This window comes from Archocentrus centrarchus, chromosome 10, assembly GCF_007364275.1.
Source record: "Archocentrus centrarchus isolate MPI-CPG fArcCen1 chromosome 10, fArcCen1, whole genome shotgun sequence".
In the NCBI taxonomy this organism is placed as follows: domain Eukaryota; kingdom Metazoa; phylum Chordata; class Actinopteri; order Cichliformes; family Cichlidae; genus Archocentrus; species Archocentrus centrarchus.
Window position 1 is genome coordinate 10,542,343 of NC_044355.1, and position 15,183 is coordinate 10,557,525.

Below are 15,183 nucleotides of genomic sequence, written 5' to 3' on the forward strand. Positions count from 1 at the left end.
TTTTTTTATTTTGAAAAACCTCACCAGGAAGACTTTCTCTTGTCCTGGAAGCGGAACGGAGGTCGTCGGGACGGTCGACATTTTGCTAGTTTCTGGGAAAAAAAAACAGCAGTTTTTGGTGGTGTTGGGGGCAACTTGGTTGTCCTCGGAGTTCCTGTTTGTCGCCTGGCAGGTAGACGTTGTAATCATGTGGTATGAAATTCTGCCCGGGCTCGGTCTCATGGCCGTATGTCTGATCGTTCCGGGCGTCGCCACCGCGCAGATCCAGAAGTTCACCAACGGAGGAAAGGTGAGGACGCGGACACTGCTTGCAGGTGCGGCTCTGTCCGTGCGGTGTGCCCCACTGCTGGATTAAAGAGCGTGTTTTTCCCCCCGCAGGAGAAGAGAGTCGCTCGGGTTCCCTGGCAGTGGTACCTGATGGAGAGAGACAAGCGAGTATCCGGAACGCGACGTTACTTTGACTCCAAGGTTAGCCTCCCAGTGTCTAAGATAATTAGAGGTTATACAAACAGATAGCAAAGTGCCCAATTTTGGACTACTTTATAGCCTTTCTCTGACACTACAGGAGTCTATATATTTATAAAAGTCGCTTAAATCGCCTGACATTAGTGTGCACAGTTTAATAAAAGGCAGTATGTGCAAATACAGACAATACACCCACCATTAAAGCCAAGAACAAACGTCTACGCTCGTTTCAGTATTGCTTATTTACTTTAGTCAGTCATTTTCATTGAGTCATGTGTATGTCATCTGAAGTATTGCCTCCTCGCTATCAGTCAGACCCTTTGGTGTGCACTAACACAGTAAAGTTAAATCTGACTCATTATTGTTTTGGGCAGTTGCCCCCTTGACTTGTCTCAGCACACCATTTGGGATTAAAAGTGTGTGGGGGCATGGTTTGGGTCCGCTTGACTTTTTAGAGGGAAGAGTCACTGCTAATCATTATAAAGCTGATCTCAGTGATCATGTTTGTCCTGTGATTAATCATTTCTGTCCTGATGGGAGAATGGGTCTCTTTTAGGACCATACGTGGACTTCAGTCACCAGATCTATGGGAAGCTTTGGGCTGAAATGTTAAACAGGGGTCATTCCATATATTCAGAAGAAAGTAAACTGAACAGAAGTCTAAAGAAATTTTATACCTCTATGACAAAATCTGTCAATTTTACAGGTATTAAAATGTTCACTCTGGGGCTGTGGATGCTGCCTGTGAACATATGAATTTTTAAAAAATAAAGTTTTAGGTTTCTATTACAAGCAAATTCAAGCTGTCAGAATTTGATGTTGAACTTCAGCTACACTTCTGAAATTTCCTATTCCTGAAGTCAAGGCAGCAGATATTTGGCCCCCAAATTTGAATGGCATAGCTTAAAGTTATAGTTCTCTAAATATAGCGATTTCAAAATGCCTGTCATTTCATCACAAACATAATTTTTCAGACGCAAACTAATAACCATAGCAAGCTAAAATTTGTTGGTTTTCCTATTAAGAAGTGTGTCATCACCCTGGAATTTTTTTCAGTGATGTCAGAGATGGACAGGCTGGAAAAACATTTGGTCCGTTGACACGAAATGATGCACAGCGCCTTCTACCACAATCATCGAAACACCAAATCAGGGAATATCTATTCCTGAAAACGAGGCTCCGTCAGCCTCAGTACTGTTTAGACACTCAGAAAACCAGTGACAAATTCCCAGCGCTGCTTTTAGACACATTTTGTCACCTATCTCTGTTTCTTGTTCACTGGGAGTAAACAGACACGTGACTAAGCACCTCATTGATATATCACTAAGATATCTCTGGATTCCTGTCATTTCTTTAAATGCTGCATTTGTCATGCAGACAAGCAAACACTGAGACTATTCATGGATTTTGGCATTTCTTACATGGTAAGAGGTGATTCAAACATCTTTAACGATACTTTTCCCCAAACTGTACATTGTCATGTAACCTGATCATCCCAACATGCTCTCTGCGTAATAACCACACACACTAGAATCTAGCTTTGCTAATTGTACCACACTGGGTCGTCTTTGTTCTGGCTCAAGTGTCAGAACTACACTGAAAATTTTAACTGAAGCTACCAAAATCTGTCCACTAATAAAATGCTTAAGATGTACAGGCAGCGAGGGAGGTGTCAGTCATGTGTAGAGCCTAGAAGGAGACTAAAAAGTCTGAGCTGAACGTGATGGCTGCTCATGTATAAAAACTTTAATCCTTTTTTTTTTTCCTTTTGCTCACCAGGGACTTGAGAACATCCACTGATAATGGACACGGAGAGACCCAAGAGAAGAAAAGTTCTTTGTTGTACATTAAAAATTATATTTAACATTCACTTGTTTAAATTGTCAGTTTTTTTTAAGATGGTTGATTAAAATCTTCCACCCTGGAGATCTTCTGAGGCTTCTTATGTTGATTTCGACCGGCAACAGATGAGAAAAGGACTGTAGTTTTTTTTTTTTTTTTTAATCTAGTCTTATTTCTGAATGTTGGCAGGTTTACTGGACTCAAGATGTATCACAATACCTACTGTTGTCACATAGCTGTAATACATCACAGCATCACATTAACTGTTCAAATGTAAAGGAGCTGAAACAATTACTGAAGATATTTGGGGCTCACACCAGATAAAAAAAAATATTCAAATGTGAAGAAAGTTTCCATCTGACCCTGCCAGAATCAGCTGATTGATTTTTTTTTTTTTTTTTTTTTTTTTTTGTACAATACCTGTATAATATCTAATGAAACCACACAATAATCATAGTATAAGTGTGGGTCGAAAAATGGCACTTCAGGTAGCTTCATTTTTTTCCAACAGAACGTCTTCATTACAGGAGACATGAAAATTTCAGGGCTGTTAAACAGATTTAAGCTGTTCTTGAAAACAAACCAAAACAAAGGGAACTAAGGACACAAGATGTGCCTGGTACCAAAAATGTGAGTAATAAGGAGACCTTTCACATGCTGTTCTGACCGATCACCCATCCCACACTGTGATATGAGCTTACTCAATATGCACTTTTTGAAGTGCTAATTTCTGTTACTCCTACTGCTAAAACTATGATACATCCCATATATTGATGCTCAAATGTGGAAAATAGGGGGGGAAAAGTGCTCACAACAAAAACAAGATTTGAGATTTAAATTGTGATACTTTTGGTGTATACTTGACTTGGCTGCATTTTTTTTTTTTTTTTTTTAGCATAACTTGTTTGTCAGCACTGAAAATTTCATGTAGCTACTTCCTGTATTTGAGAAGGTAATGGGGCTCAAAACTGCTAAAATAAGGGGACTGAAAAAGTGCAAAAGTATGAATGTCAAAATTTTCTCTAGTATTTGCTCCGTTGATTTTGAATAGTTGGACACATTTATCACTTATAGTAGAACTCCTGGTGAGTACAGAAAGAAATTTATTTAATAGCAAAAATTTATTTAACATTCTGGTTAGGTGCATTTGAAGAAGATTACAAGAGGAAATGAACACGAGACTGAGGAAAAGGAAAGGAAAATACAACTAAACTACTATTGAGGTGCATTTTTTTAAAATAATGTTGCACTATACACTCCATTGAAACTGAGGAGAAAATTTTTTTACACCCCATGCCACCAGACAAAGAATAAAGGTTTCCAATAACAGTAGATCGGCTGGCCATTCACTTCTCCTCCTTGCCTTTGGTTTTCCTGTACACCATCTCCCTGAAGCTCGACAGGATCTTGCTCTCCCTCTTTCTCCTCTCCTCCTGGTTGAAAGACGCCAGCGCTCGCTTTTCGTCTGCGCTGTAAATCTGGTTTTCCTTTCTCAGACGCACAGCCTCCATACGACGATGTCTGCAGGGTGAAAAATTTGTCAGTGTTACAGAAAAAAAAGTTGAAACACTCCCCTGAATCTGCCCACCTCAAGCCAGCCTAAAGCAAATGCTACAATATTAGTAAAATTAAAACACATTTGAAGAAATCTGCTTCTTTTGTTTCAGGCAAAAAAAAAGTAAGTTTCTGAAGAAAATAAGAAAAATATTGCACGTTCTCCAGAATTTGTCAGATTAATTATATAGACTGTAGGTCACAGCTGAGCTCATTGCTGCAAATGATGTGTTTAGGAAAATGAAATGAAAGAATGATTACAGAGATTTAGTGTCTGTATCAACAGGTAAAACACAAATTCATCACTGGTGGCCTCTGGGAGCACAGAGTGAGCCTCTCTCTTATTTCTATTTGACCAGGACAAATGAATAAGGATATTTTTCATGTGTCTTACATTTGCAACAGAGGTTTGAGCATCAGTATCAAATATAATGTATTTAAATAAGGTGCCTGTGTAATCATGGAATATGCTATCAGAAAAAACATTTTTGGGCACGTAATGTTGCTAAATTTAGACCTGAGGTTTGCACTATGAAGCGAGCTATGTTGAGCTTAAAGTCAGAGTTTTCTGTGTCACTAAAGCAGTTCTCATTTTACCTGGCTAAATCACCATGTTCATCATCATCATCTTATAACCTCTCTGACTGGCATAGGCGGCACTCATAGGGATCATTTTGTGTGGAAGGAGAGTCATATGACCCATGAATGGCCCCTTTCCTGTCAGCACAGAGCCTGAAGCAGTGAGTCCAACTTAACAGAGACACCTGATAACCACTGCTGTGATCCCCATTATCTCTGACTGGGGTTTTTTGTTTTGTGGAACCAGCAAAATCAAAGAAAGCCCAGCTGTGTTGAATTTCGTCCATAGTATACCCCTCTGACCACCTGAATCAACCCAAGCTCATAGCACTGCCACTAAACACTGGGCATAATGGGCGCATCACTTCACCTGCCACTCATCTTACCCTGATGCACCCGTCACTCTGGGATAGGCTAAATTTTTGTTTATTTGACCTAAAATAGAGTAACATCTTTTCCACACACACAGGATTTTTCTTCCAATTTGTCTACTTTTAATAAATGAGAAGTTACTCGCTGTATCTGTAAGGGTTAAATAACCTGCTGCCAGGCCAAAACTATTAATCACTGCAATAATTATCCAGACTCTTAACCTCTTTGTTTAGTTAAATCCAGGTAGTACCTTTTCTTTTGGCCAGGGAGTGTACTCGTGAGAAAAATCACAAAAATCACAGCATCGTACTGATTTCTTAAATACATTTAACTGCTCCTGCATAAACTGGATCACAGCTGAGGTGAAAGTTCTAAACATTACCCACCTGCTGCCACTCATGACGTAACCAGACTTCTCAAAGTTTGCGATCTCCTCGCTGGTGAGACCGATCTCTCCTCTTCTTGGGATACGTTTGCCCGCTTTCACGTACTCCGCCATGGCAGCACCCTCACCTGGCAACAGGGCATGACCAAAACTAGAGGAAGAAAAAAAAAAAATGCTTTATTCACACAGGCAGCTACATTTAGTCTGCTGATTGATCTAAACAGGTTTTGTACTGGTACGGAAACACTTTTTCATAGAGTAGGTTTTACTTTGTCACATCTGATGAACTAAATCAAACAGATTTAATTTTTTTTTAGCTAAAAAAATGATCGAAAGAACCAATTCGTTACAAAAATAACTTCAACTCTACTATCAGTTGTTTTTATTCCCAATCTATAAGCTTGCCACTGATTCAGCTTTCCGTACTGGACACAGGAATATAAGGACAGTGTATATTCCACTGCAAATAGCAATAGTTTTTTTTTTTAAGCTTCATGAGGGTTAGGTGCACTCCACTTTAAAGCAGAAAAACACGAACAAAGACTCACTCCAAAGGTCGATCATTCTGAGACATGTGAGTGAGCGGAGCCTCAGGGCCGACCACATGTTCATCCATGCAGGTCTTCTCCACCCACATCACCCCATTAGGATCCTCCTCCTCCTCCTCTTCCTCCTCTGACACCTCGCTGCTGGAGGCGCTGCTGGACTCCTTCCGGCTTTTCTTTGCCTTCTTCTTCTTGGACTTCTTAGACCTTACGAGAAATGGGATGTTTGGTGAGTCAAAATGGAAATCTCCATTTCAACAGAGCTGGTGCACAGCTTCATATCAGAACTTACTTTTTGCTCTTCTTTTTCTTTTTCTTCTTCTTTATTTCTTCTTCTGAAACACATAAACATGACAGTTCAGTTGATGAATCTGATTATCTGGCGGGCCTTCATTTTCCTTTTGACCACCTTACCATCTGAATCTGATTCCAGCTCGCTGTCCTCTGAGTGCTTTTTGTTCTTTCTTTTCTTGGACTTCTTTTTCTTCTTCTTTTTCTTCTTCTTCTCTTCTGATAATTACAGACAGAACGGGTGTATTATAAAAATCGCACAACACACTGCTTTGCTGTAAATTGTATTTAAACTCTGTGTACCTTCTGAGCTTGATTCTGAACTGGTGTTTTTCTCATCTTCTTCAACTGGTGTGAACTCATCTGAGCTGGGGGTTTTTTTTGGGGGGGGGGGGGGGTGTGAGAGAAAAGAAATTTAAGATTTTGCCACTTGAACAAATAACACCTGATTCCTCTCCTAGGGTATGAGTATGCTGCATTTAAGACATTTTAAAGACTTTAAGAGATAACCTGAGGTGGAAAGTCACAAGAAATTTGAATAAAAATGTTTTTTGAGAATCTGTAGCTACTCTGTCTCCTCATAACAGGAAGTTCTTCACTCACTCCGGCTCTTTCACTCTGGGCGAATATCCCCAAACTTCAGGACAACCCAGCTCACCGATCCTCTCCCGCTCCTGCAGACGCCTGAAACAGAAAGGCAGAAATATGGTTTTGGTTTGCAAAACAAATAGCGGTTTTTAAATGATATATCAAGCTGCAGATACATTCAAGAGCCCTCCACCTGTAGAGGACTGTTAATCTGAGCTGTGTACCAGTCATTTGGCAGAAAATTAATTAAAACTGATGCATAATAATTATAATTTATTGACTTTAGGGCGAATCAAATCATAGTGTTGGCAATCATAAGATGCGTGAATATGCCATGTATACCTGAGAACTGATTTGTACAATGGCTCTCCACAGTGATGGAGGGGTTTTCATACCTTGCGATGAAGGCCTCCTGTCTCTGTCTCTGAGCGTCGTCCCTCTGCTGTTCGTAGTAATAATCATCTTTGAGGCCGCCGTGTTTTCCCGGAGGCTCGGACCAGTGGTTGCTGTGGTTGTGGCTGTTGCTGCTGGTGTTGTTATTGTGGCGCTCCTTGGACCGGGACCGGGACCGGGACCGGGACCTGGACCTGGACCTGGATCTGGACCTGGACCTGGAGCCGCTACGACGGGGGCTTCCTATGCGGAACCTTCTGATGTTTCTCGCCTCTCTAAATCGACGCTCCCGTTCCTCGCGTTCCCTTTCCCGGTTGCGCGGCTTCGGGAGTTTGGGCCCAAAGCTGTCCGGAGATAGGCTCCGGTCGCGGCTGTCGCTGCGGTGGCGGCTGCGGGAGCGGGTCCGAGGTCTACGGGCCCGAGGACTGCGAGACTCCCCGCCGCCGTCAGAACTTGACCGATCCGACAGAGGCATACCCTCTGACCACAGGAGACTTACTACAGGACGGGTAGAAAATAATTAATTTAATCAGTATCTAAGAGATTTAGAACATGTCGCACTCAGTTTCTCTTATCCGTGCGTAGTGAGACCGTTCAATAACAGGAAGTCCTGCTTGGTCCCTCTCTAAAAATAATCCGATGTCGTATCCCATCGCAAACAGTTCCCACAAAACCGATATATTTCCCACAGATGATGAAAAGACCGAGCAGGAAAGTATAGCTCATTTAAGTTGTGGCTAAACATACTGTATAACATCAAGAATGATATACTGTGAAAATGTAAACATACTGAAGTGAATGCAAATACTCTGAATGCAAAGAAAACACTTTATGCACTGTTGTAATCTTTTTGCTCTTAATGCATAGAAGTAATTACAACAACGACGTCATTTCTTAGAGAGCCAAACCAAATTTCTATTTTAGACATAATTGCTCCTCTCTAAAGGGATTTTTATGCCATTTAAAGACGCAACGAAAATTTTATTTTATAGGAAATACAACATGAAAAACATAGAAAGAAGAGGAAAAAACAAATAATAAAAGAACATCAATTTAAATATTTTTATTACCTTTAAATTGTATTTATTTGTTTGCTTGTTTCAGTTTCCAGAGTGAGTTGACTTGGTTTATTTTACTTTTTATTCTTCAAAAATGTTCTGTTAGTTCTTTTAGTGTCAGTGTCAGTGTTAGTTTTATCTTAATTAATTATAATATGAGGGGAATTTATCAAAGTCAGATTTATTAATTTTAGGGCAGGCATTATATTCAAACATTTAACCATTTGACCAAACTGACAAAGACTTTCGTGACGGTAAAAACCCAACTTCCGGTTTTCGCTTACGCGCTCACACGCCACCGGATCTACCGGGATTTAACCGACCAAACACACGATCGTGTCTCCTACTGCACACTCTATCGTTAGCGGTACCAGTCTCCGCAAACTGGCCTGCGTGTTCATTTATTTTGTGCCTTTTTTAGCAGCAAAGAAACAGCGCAGCTCCGCACATCGAGATGTCTTTTTCTATTGTTCAAATTAAAAGAAAATCGGAGCCCGTGAGCAAGCCCGTGGAGGAGAAAGTGGCGAAGGAGTACTTCTTCACGGAGCTGGACACCACTGCGACCTGCCTCATCTGCAGACAGAAGGTTTTATTCAAGGAGTTCAATATGAAGAAGCACTACGACGCAAAACACGCGGAAAAGTATAACCCGTACCAGGGCCTAAAGAGGAAGATGATGTACGATCAGCTTCAGAGAGAGTTTAAGGGCTTTTCACCGCTGGCTCCTGGCATAAGAAGAGAGGCTGAACCCAAACGGTGTTCCGCAGGTATAAATTTTACTGTATATTCACCTGTGATCATTGCGATCTTTTATTTTGAAAGCGAGGCTGGTGAACCGGCAGTTATCGCGATGCTAACCGGCGTTTAAAAAAAGTAAACAGTTTTCAGGCGAAATAACCTCCGAACTGAGCTTCATTTATATTTTTATGAAGCCAGTGTGATGTTTTTAAATGTCTTTTAAAGCCATATAGTTTGTACTTGATAGCTGTTATTCGTTTACGATGGCGACTCCTGGTGGCTGAGGATGAACACTGAGGCGCTCTGTTGTTGTTAGCCATTGTTTGTAGTTCATTAACATACCCACTGGCTGCGATCCTGCTCACTTCTGGCGAAAGTCATTAAGGTTTGCAGGTAAACGTCGTTAATTTAACGCTGCTGTTTGAGAGGATTTCCGTTTGGCATCTATTCACTGGCATCCTGCGCTAGAGAGATGCTAACAGGATGCTAAACAGCGGGCCGCGATTCATTAAAGAGGAAACGGCGCTACCTTTGTTAGCGACAGATGTCTTAAAAGCTAAAGTAGAAATAATAATTGAGCTCTCAGTGTGGCTCAGTGCCCCGTTAACGTTTTTTAAATGTGTTTCTTAACCTGTTTTTCTTTTTCACAAGAGACTAAAAAATTCCGGTAAATTGATGTTTATTCACCGTCAGCTAATGAGACGGTATTGTTTTTGTTGCCAGGCTAAAATAATTAGCATGTCTGACATTGTTGGCACAGACAAGGATTCATCCCGTCCAAGGTTGCCATAGTTAAACTAAACTAAAACAAATCGCTTCAGGTGTAGTCTTTGCTTATGAGGTGCTCTTTAGGGGATGTCCACTTGGCTGAGTGTTGTCGGTTTTTTTTTTGTTTTTTTTGGTAATACATGATCAGGAATTCCAAATTTTTACACTAGAGCTGTCTCCTATAATACAGTGATTTTAAAAAAAGACAAAAACTACCACTGAAACTGATTAACGGCTAAACTGCAATGAGCAAACCTGCTTTGGAAACTAAATGAAACTAAAAAGGAAAATGTTTTATGTTTATGAACAATTAGTAAACATGCCTAAAATCAATAAATCAATGGTGTGTGAGTCGGTGAAGATGATTTGGTTACTGTTAGTTTCTGTTTGGGTTAAACGTGTTCACTTTATTTTCAATATAAATAAATTATCAGGGGAGATTTGTGACAGAAGGCTAGCAGCAAGAGTGAAAGGGAAAGGTTACATGATGGTAGTGAGGCCTGCTATCATGTTTGGTTTGGAGATGATGGTACTAACAAAAAGACAGGGGGCTTGAGCTGAAGGTGCTAAGATTTTCTTTGGGAGTGACCAGAATGGACAAGATTAGAAATGAGTACATCAGAGGAACAGCTCAGGTTGAGCAGTTTGGAGACAGTTAGAGAGGCAAGGATGAGCTGGTTTGGACATGTGCAGAGGAGGGATAGTGGATATAAGGGGCAAATGCTGCCGAAGATGGAGCTGCCAGGCAGGAGAAAAAGGGGGAAATCACAGAAGAGGTTCATGGATGTATTTGAAGGACATGGAGAGGGTTGGTGTGAGAGTGGGATGGAGTGATATGAAAGTGAGATAAATGGATGGCTGGAATATTTTGTAATATTCTGAAGACACTTCTTCAGCAATTTTCAGTGTTATTTTAAAAACTTAACACTTTGTTACACTAAGCCACTATGTCATCTCTTTTTTTTCCTTTATTGAATTTATTGATCAATTTTTTTTTATAAAGCCGCTCTGTAGTATATACACCTGAACACAGTATTCTGTTGTATTTTATTAACATTTTTTATAATTATGATTTTAGCATCATTATCATTATTATTATTATTATTATTATTATTTTTATTATTATTGTTAGCTAAAACACTTCACTAGCAAATTTGTAGTTTTCATTGTAGCTCTTTGAAATGTAAAGTGAGCATAATGAGCATAATCAAAGACCCCAGCTTGAGGCTCGGGAAAAAAAGACAGTTGCCTCCAGATGTTCAGTCAATAGATTGGCCAATGAGTGAACATAGACTTGAGCATTTGCACCAAAAAAGACATTACCATGGTTCTAGCTAGCTGATTCAGTGTGTCTAAGAGGAAGTGTTGAAAAAACATCACCTATAATTCCGGTTGAACCTCCTCATGTAAGTCTTCCTGGCTGTTGAGGTATTCCTGTCCTGTGCCACATACTGTTGGACTAGAAAAGCAGGAAACAGCAAAACTGAATTTGAGCCAGCTCTTTGACGCAAGTTGACCTGCGTGATGCAATGTTATAATCAAGGCATAATAAGACATAATGCTTTATTTATCCTAAAAGTTGGGAAACTGGGAAACACAACCTATAACAAAATAGCTTAAATAAAGTAGACTAGGTCAGAACAATAAAATAAAAACTGGCAAAATAAAGTTGCTCAATTAAAAAAAAAAAAAAAAAATTACAAATTAAAAATTACACAAAACAATCTAAAAATGAAGCTGTACTTTTAATGTTTATCTTAATTTTGTATTTTTTTTTTATCTTCCATTTACCTTTTAACTTTTTTTTTATTGTAGTGCTCTTTTAATCATTTTATTTCTTTAAGCTTTTGTGGATTTCCTTTTATTTAGCACCTTGTGACTCTTGAGTCTGTGAAAAGCACTTTATAAATAAATGTTACCTGCTTGACGTTGTCGTGTGTTCACAGGTTTGACTCTAATTTTTTTTCTCTTTGTAGACATGCCAAGTCTGAAGCTGATATCTGCGACCGACACACAGTACTCAGCAGCTGTGCTGAAGAACATGAATGAGCAGCGGAGCCATGGATTATTTTGCGACATCACTATTATCATACAGGACAAGAAGTTCAGAGCTCACAAAACCATCCTGTCTGCCTCGAGTACGTATTTCCACCAGCTGTTTACCGTCGCTGGGCAAGTGATCGAACTAAACTTCATCAAGCCCGAGATCTTTGAGCAGATTCTCAACTATATTTACAGCTCAAAGATCATCCGAGTCCGCTCTGACATGCTCGAGGAGCTCATAAATGCTGGGCAGATACTGGGAGTCAAGTTCATTGCAAACTTGGGTTCACCATTATCACAAGTTAAGGGCCTGCCTGGTTTGTCTAAGGAGGTGGAAAGTAAGAGTGACACGTCCACAGAGATGATGCCGATCATCACAGAGTCCTTCTCAATATCTGCAGAGGAGTTCAATCAGGTGAACAAGCCTGCAGGTAATGAGGAGGACTCAGACAACGATGTTCTATTTGTCTCGCAAACAGACGCTCACAACAAAGTGGCCAACTCTGGTGAGGTCATTGATTTGGAGAAAGCAGATTCAGAAAATGCCCCATCAAGCCAAAACGTAGAATCAAATCATATGGTGTCAAAACATGAAGACAAAGTTACCACCCCCTCAAAACCATGTGCAGCAAATCCTCCCAACATCAGCTGTTCTAAGCCAAGTTTAACAGACAGGAGCCCTCTGCAGAGTCCAGACAGCAGCTCCAACAACTCATCTTCCCCTGCTAGAGTTTCCTCAGGAAGTGCTCCCTCAACACCAGCCAGAATAAGCAATTTGACCCCAGAGCCATCGAGTGCCTCTCAGCCCTCTGAAAATAGTGACATAATGGGAGTCCACAAGAAGCACGTCTCTACTTCAACTCAGCAGGGCAACTTCAGAATAAGACTCTCAGATATGTCGGAAAGCTCGGCAGTTCAAACCAACGTTCCCAAATCTGCTATAACGGGTAAAAAGACAGTGACACTCAGCACAGCCACGGAAATTGATTCATTTTCTTCAGGCTGTAAGGTGTATGCCAATATTGGAGAAGATACATATGACATTGTCCCAGTGAAAGAAGATCCAGGCGAAGGAGGCTCCAAAGCCAATAAAGGGAAGAGAGCTTTTATGGCGACGCCGTTGAAACCCTTCGATAAAACACCCGTGTCACCCAAGGCAGGACCAAACAAAAAGAGGACCAAAACAGAGCTCGAGGATCACTACGAGCTAATCATGGACGGAAAGACTTTCTACGTGTGCATTGTCTGTAAACGGCCCTATGTGTGTTTGCCGAGTCTGCGTCGTCACTTCAACACCCACTCGTGGGAAAAGAAATACCCGTGTCGTTACTGCAATAAGGTGTTTGCCCTCGCAGAGTACAGAACTAAACATGAAATCCACCACACAGGAGAGAGGAGGTACCAGTGCTTGTTGTGCAATGAAATGTTTATAAACTACCAGTTACTCTCTGCTCACTGCAAGCAAGTCCACAATCAGGATCCCTGTGGGAGGAAAGAGAAAGATGATGGCCCCAACAACTTGTACCGCCTGCTGCCATGTAAAACGGTGCAGATGAAGTCGTACTCATGGACTACAGATGGGCCAGGGGTCCCGGTGATATCCGAGGATGGCAGCGTGCATCACATAACCTCAGTCGGTGAAGCGGTCCACTCGTCCACCCAAAGCAGGATGTTGAACTGGGACGACATCTTCGTCGAACCCGACGCTCACATGCCACCTAACAGTCGCGCACAACCGGAGTCGACTATGAACACGCCTCCACAGGGTGCAACGGAGTACTACTAAGCACAGCAGGCGCCACTCCTTATCATATGTGCCTTTTAGGTGAACCTCCCCCATTTTTTCTTTGGTTCCACATTAACAATATTTCATGTAATTCTTAATAGTGTCAGCTGTAAGGTATGGTCGCATTAGTCTGTCAGTTTGATGAAATTAGTGGACTAATACTGTAGTAATAACACAGTTATTAAGTTTCCCAGTGTGTGTGAGTTGCAACGTGCAAGAGCCGGCATCAAATCAGGAAAGTAATTTGTCTTTATAAGTGAAGAAATATAGAGCGAATGGTGTAATGTGACTGTACCTTTGCTCATGTTACTCTGCTTTTTTTTTAATAGCCATGGTTTTTTATATCACTCAGATACATTACAATGACATTAGCAAAGAAATAGAAGTGGTTAAAACAAAGTAGAAATGGAGAGTTTCGATGAATGAAAAAAAAAAAAAAATTATTTAATTTTCACAGTTTGAAGTCACTGCTGTTCTCGGCTCAAATGTATACTGATGCTCTGTGTCTGTATCACCCAGAAAATTTCAGCTAAAGGTGCTGAAGTACAAATAAATGTTTGTGTGTGTGTGTTTTTTTTTTTTGTTTGTTTGTTTTTTGTTTTTAATGTCGCATTCTCTTAATTCTGAAATGACATTAAGCTGCGGCCTGTTTGATAAAATAGAAATGGGGTTACCTATTTAACTGAGGTATGATACCTCTTTTTTTTTTTTTTAAATGTGTGTGTATGTGCAGCCAGTTTTTGGTACATTACACATGAAATAATGAATTTTCAGGACTGATCATTCCCATTTTTGATTTAAATCTAATTCTGTACAAGAGAATGTTGAATATGAACTGAAATATATTTGTATTTTGCCATCCTGGGTATGCAGTTATTTAATTTTTGTAGCACACTGAAAAAGAAACTTTTTCTGTCTATTAAAGGGGACCTATTAAGATTTCCCTGTCAAACGTGTACTGTTATAATGATGGCTGGTCATATTTAACAGAGTGAGTGTGTAATCATTCATCATCCACATATAATAGTCTGTGTCCCACCAGTGGGGCGAGCTAAATCAGCTTGTTTCAGGCTAATGCCCAGTATAAGAAATGCGACTATAAGTAATAAGGATGATTTTGAATTGTGAGTCATGCAAAACTACTCTAGTATGGAGCTGGAAATGAGCAAAATAGGTCCCCTTTAAATGCTTTCTGTTATTTTTTTATTTCTGTCAATTGCCATGCCACCTCCCTTCATTTAAAATGACAAAATCTGCCCGGCTACATGTACAATGCTAGATTTCTCCTATGTGTGTGATGATAGGATGGAAATAAACTGATTATTACAGTCCATAGCTATAGCACTATAGCACTATATATATAGCTATAGCACTCAGTCAGGCAGAGGATGTTTTCTAATATGTTATATTTTTTCCGCTCTTTTCCATTGTGTCTGAGGGTTAGTGATTGGTTAGTACAAGTAGTGCTAACAGGGGAATCTGTTCTTTGTCATGTCATCATCCAGGTTTTCTTTTTAATAAACAGATTAACACCAGTGTGTGATGTATGGTGTGTGTTTGTGTAGCACTGCACTTGATTTTGACAGCAAATAAATTATTCTTTTACTCATTGTCTACCAGCATATAAACAGTTACATTTTATTTCTTGTTTGTGTCTACAGTGTGCCTTCTCTGATATCTCAGAACGAAAGCAAAAATCTTATTACCATGTAATTCTACAGGGGTTTGCAAAATTACATGCTGTAGTTTTGATCAAAATTATTAATGAAATATTTT

General features: G+C 40.1%; 3 protein-coding genes across 8 annotated transcripts; 2 read left to right on the top strand and 1 right to left on the bottom strand.

The window, feature by feature from the left end:
• Positions 1-30: 30 nt before the first annotated feature.
• Positions 31-2,391, top strand: ndufa1 (NADH:ubiquinone oxidoreductase subunit A1). Its single transcript, XM_030739271.1, has 3 exons — positions 31-289; positions 379-468; positions 2,245-2,391. The coding sequence occupies exons 1-3, from the start codon at positions 188-190 to the stop codon at positions 2,263-2,265; spliced, it is 213 nt and encodes a 70-aa protein (XP_030595131.1). The 5' UTR covers positions 31-187; the 3' UTR covers positions 2,266-2,391.
• Positions 2,392-3,409: 1,018 nt separating this feature from the next.
• On the bottom strand, positions 3,410-7,628 carry nkap (NFKB activating protein). 3 transcript variants are annotated; one of them, XM_030739274.1, is made up of 8 exons: positions 7,017-7,628; positions 6,637-6,717; positions 6,337-6,401; positions 6,157-6,249; positions 6,035-6,077; positions 5,746-5,949; positions 5,199-5,348; positions 3,410-3,828 (listed from the first exon to the last, which is right to left on the bottom strand). In XM_030739274.1, the coding sequence occupies exons 1-8, from the start codon at positions 7,487-7,489 to the stop codon at positions 3,654-3,656; spliced, it is 1,284 nt and encodes a 427-aa protein (XP_030595134.1). In that variant the 5' UTR covers positions 7,490-7,628; the 3' UTR covers positions 3,410-3,653. The 3 variants fall into 3 exon arrangements, with proteins under 3 accessions (XP_030595134.1, XP_030595133.1, XP_030595132.1); XM_030739273.1 differs by having other exon boundaries at positions 6,035-6,074; positions 6,157-6,252; XM_030739272.1 differs by having other exon boundaries at positions 6,157-6,252.
• A 750-nt stretch (positions 7,629-8,378) lies between these two features.
• zbtb33 (zinc finger and BTB domain containing 33) lies at positions 8,379-14,933 on the top strand. Of its 4 annotated transcripts, none has more exons than XM_030740241.1 (2): positions 8,379-8,839; positions 11,555-14,933. In XM_030740241.1, exons 1-2 carry the CDS (start codon positions 8,527-8,529, stop codon positions 13,405-13,407), a joined length of 2,166 nt encoding a protein of 721 aa, XP_030596101.1. In that variant the 5' UTR covers positions 8,379-8,526; the 3' UTR covers positions 13,408-14,933. The 4 variants fall into 4 exon arrangements, with proteins under 4 accessions (XP_030596101.1, XP_030596102.1, XP_030596103.1 ...); XM_030740242.1 differs by lacking the exon at positions 8,379-8,839 and adding an exon at positions 8,938-9,203; XM_030740243.1 differs by lacking the exon at positions 8,379-8,839 and adding an exon at positions 8,938-9,195.
• The last annotated feature ends 250 nt before the right edge of the window (positions 14,934-15,183 follow it).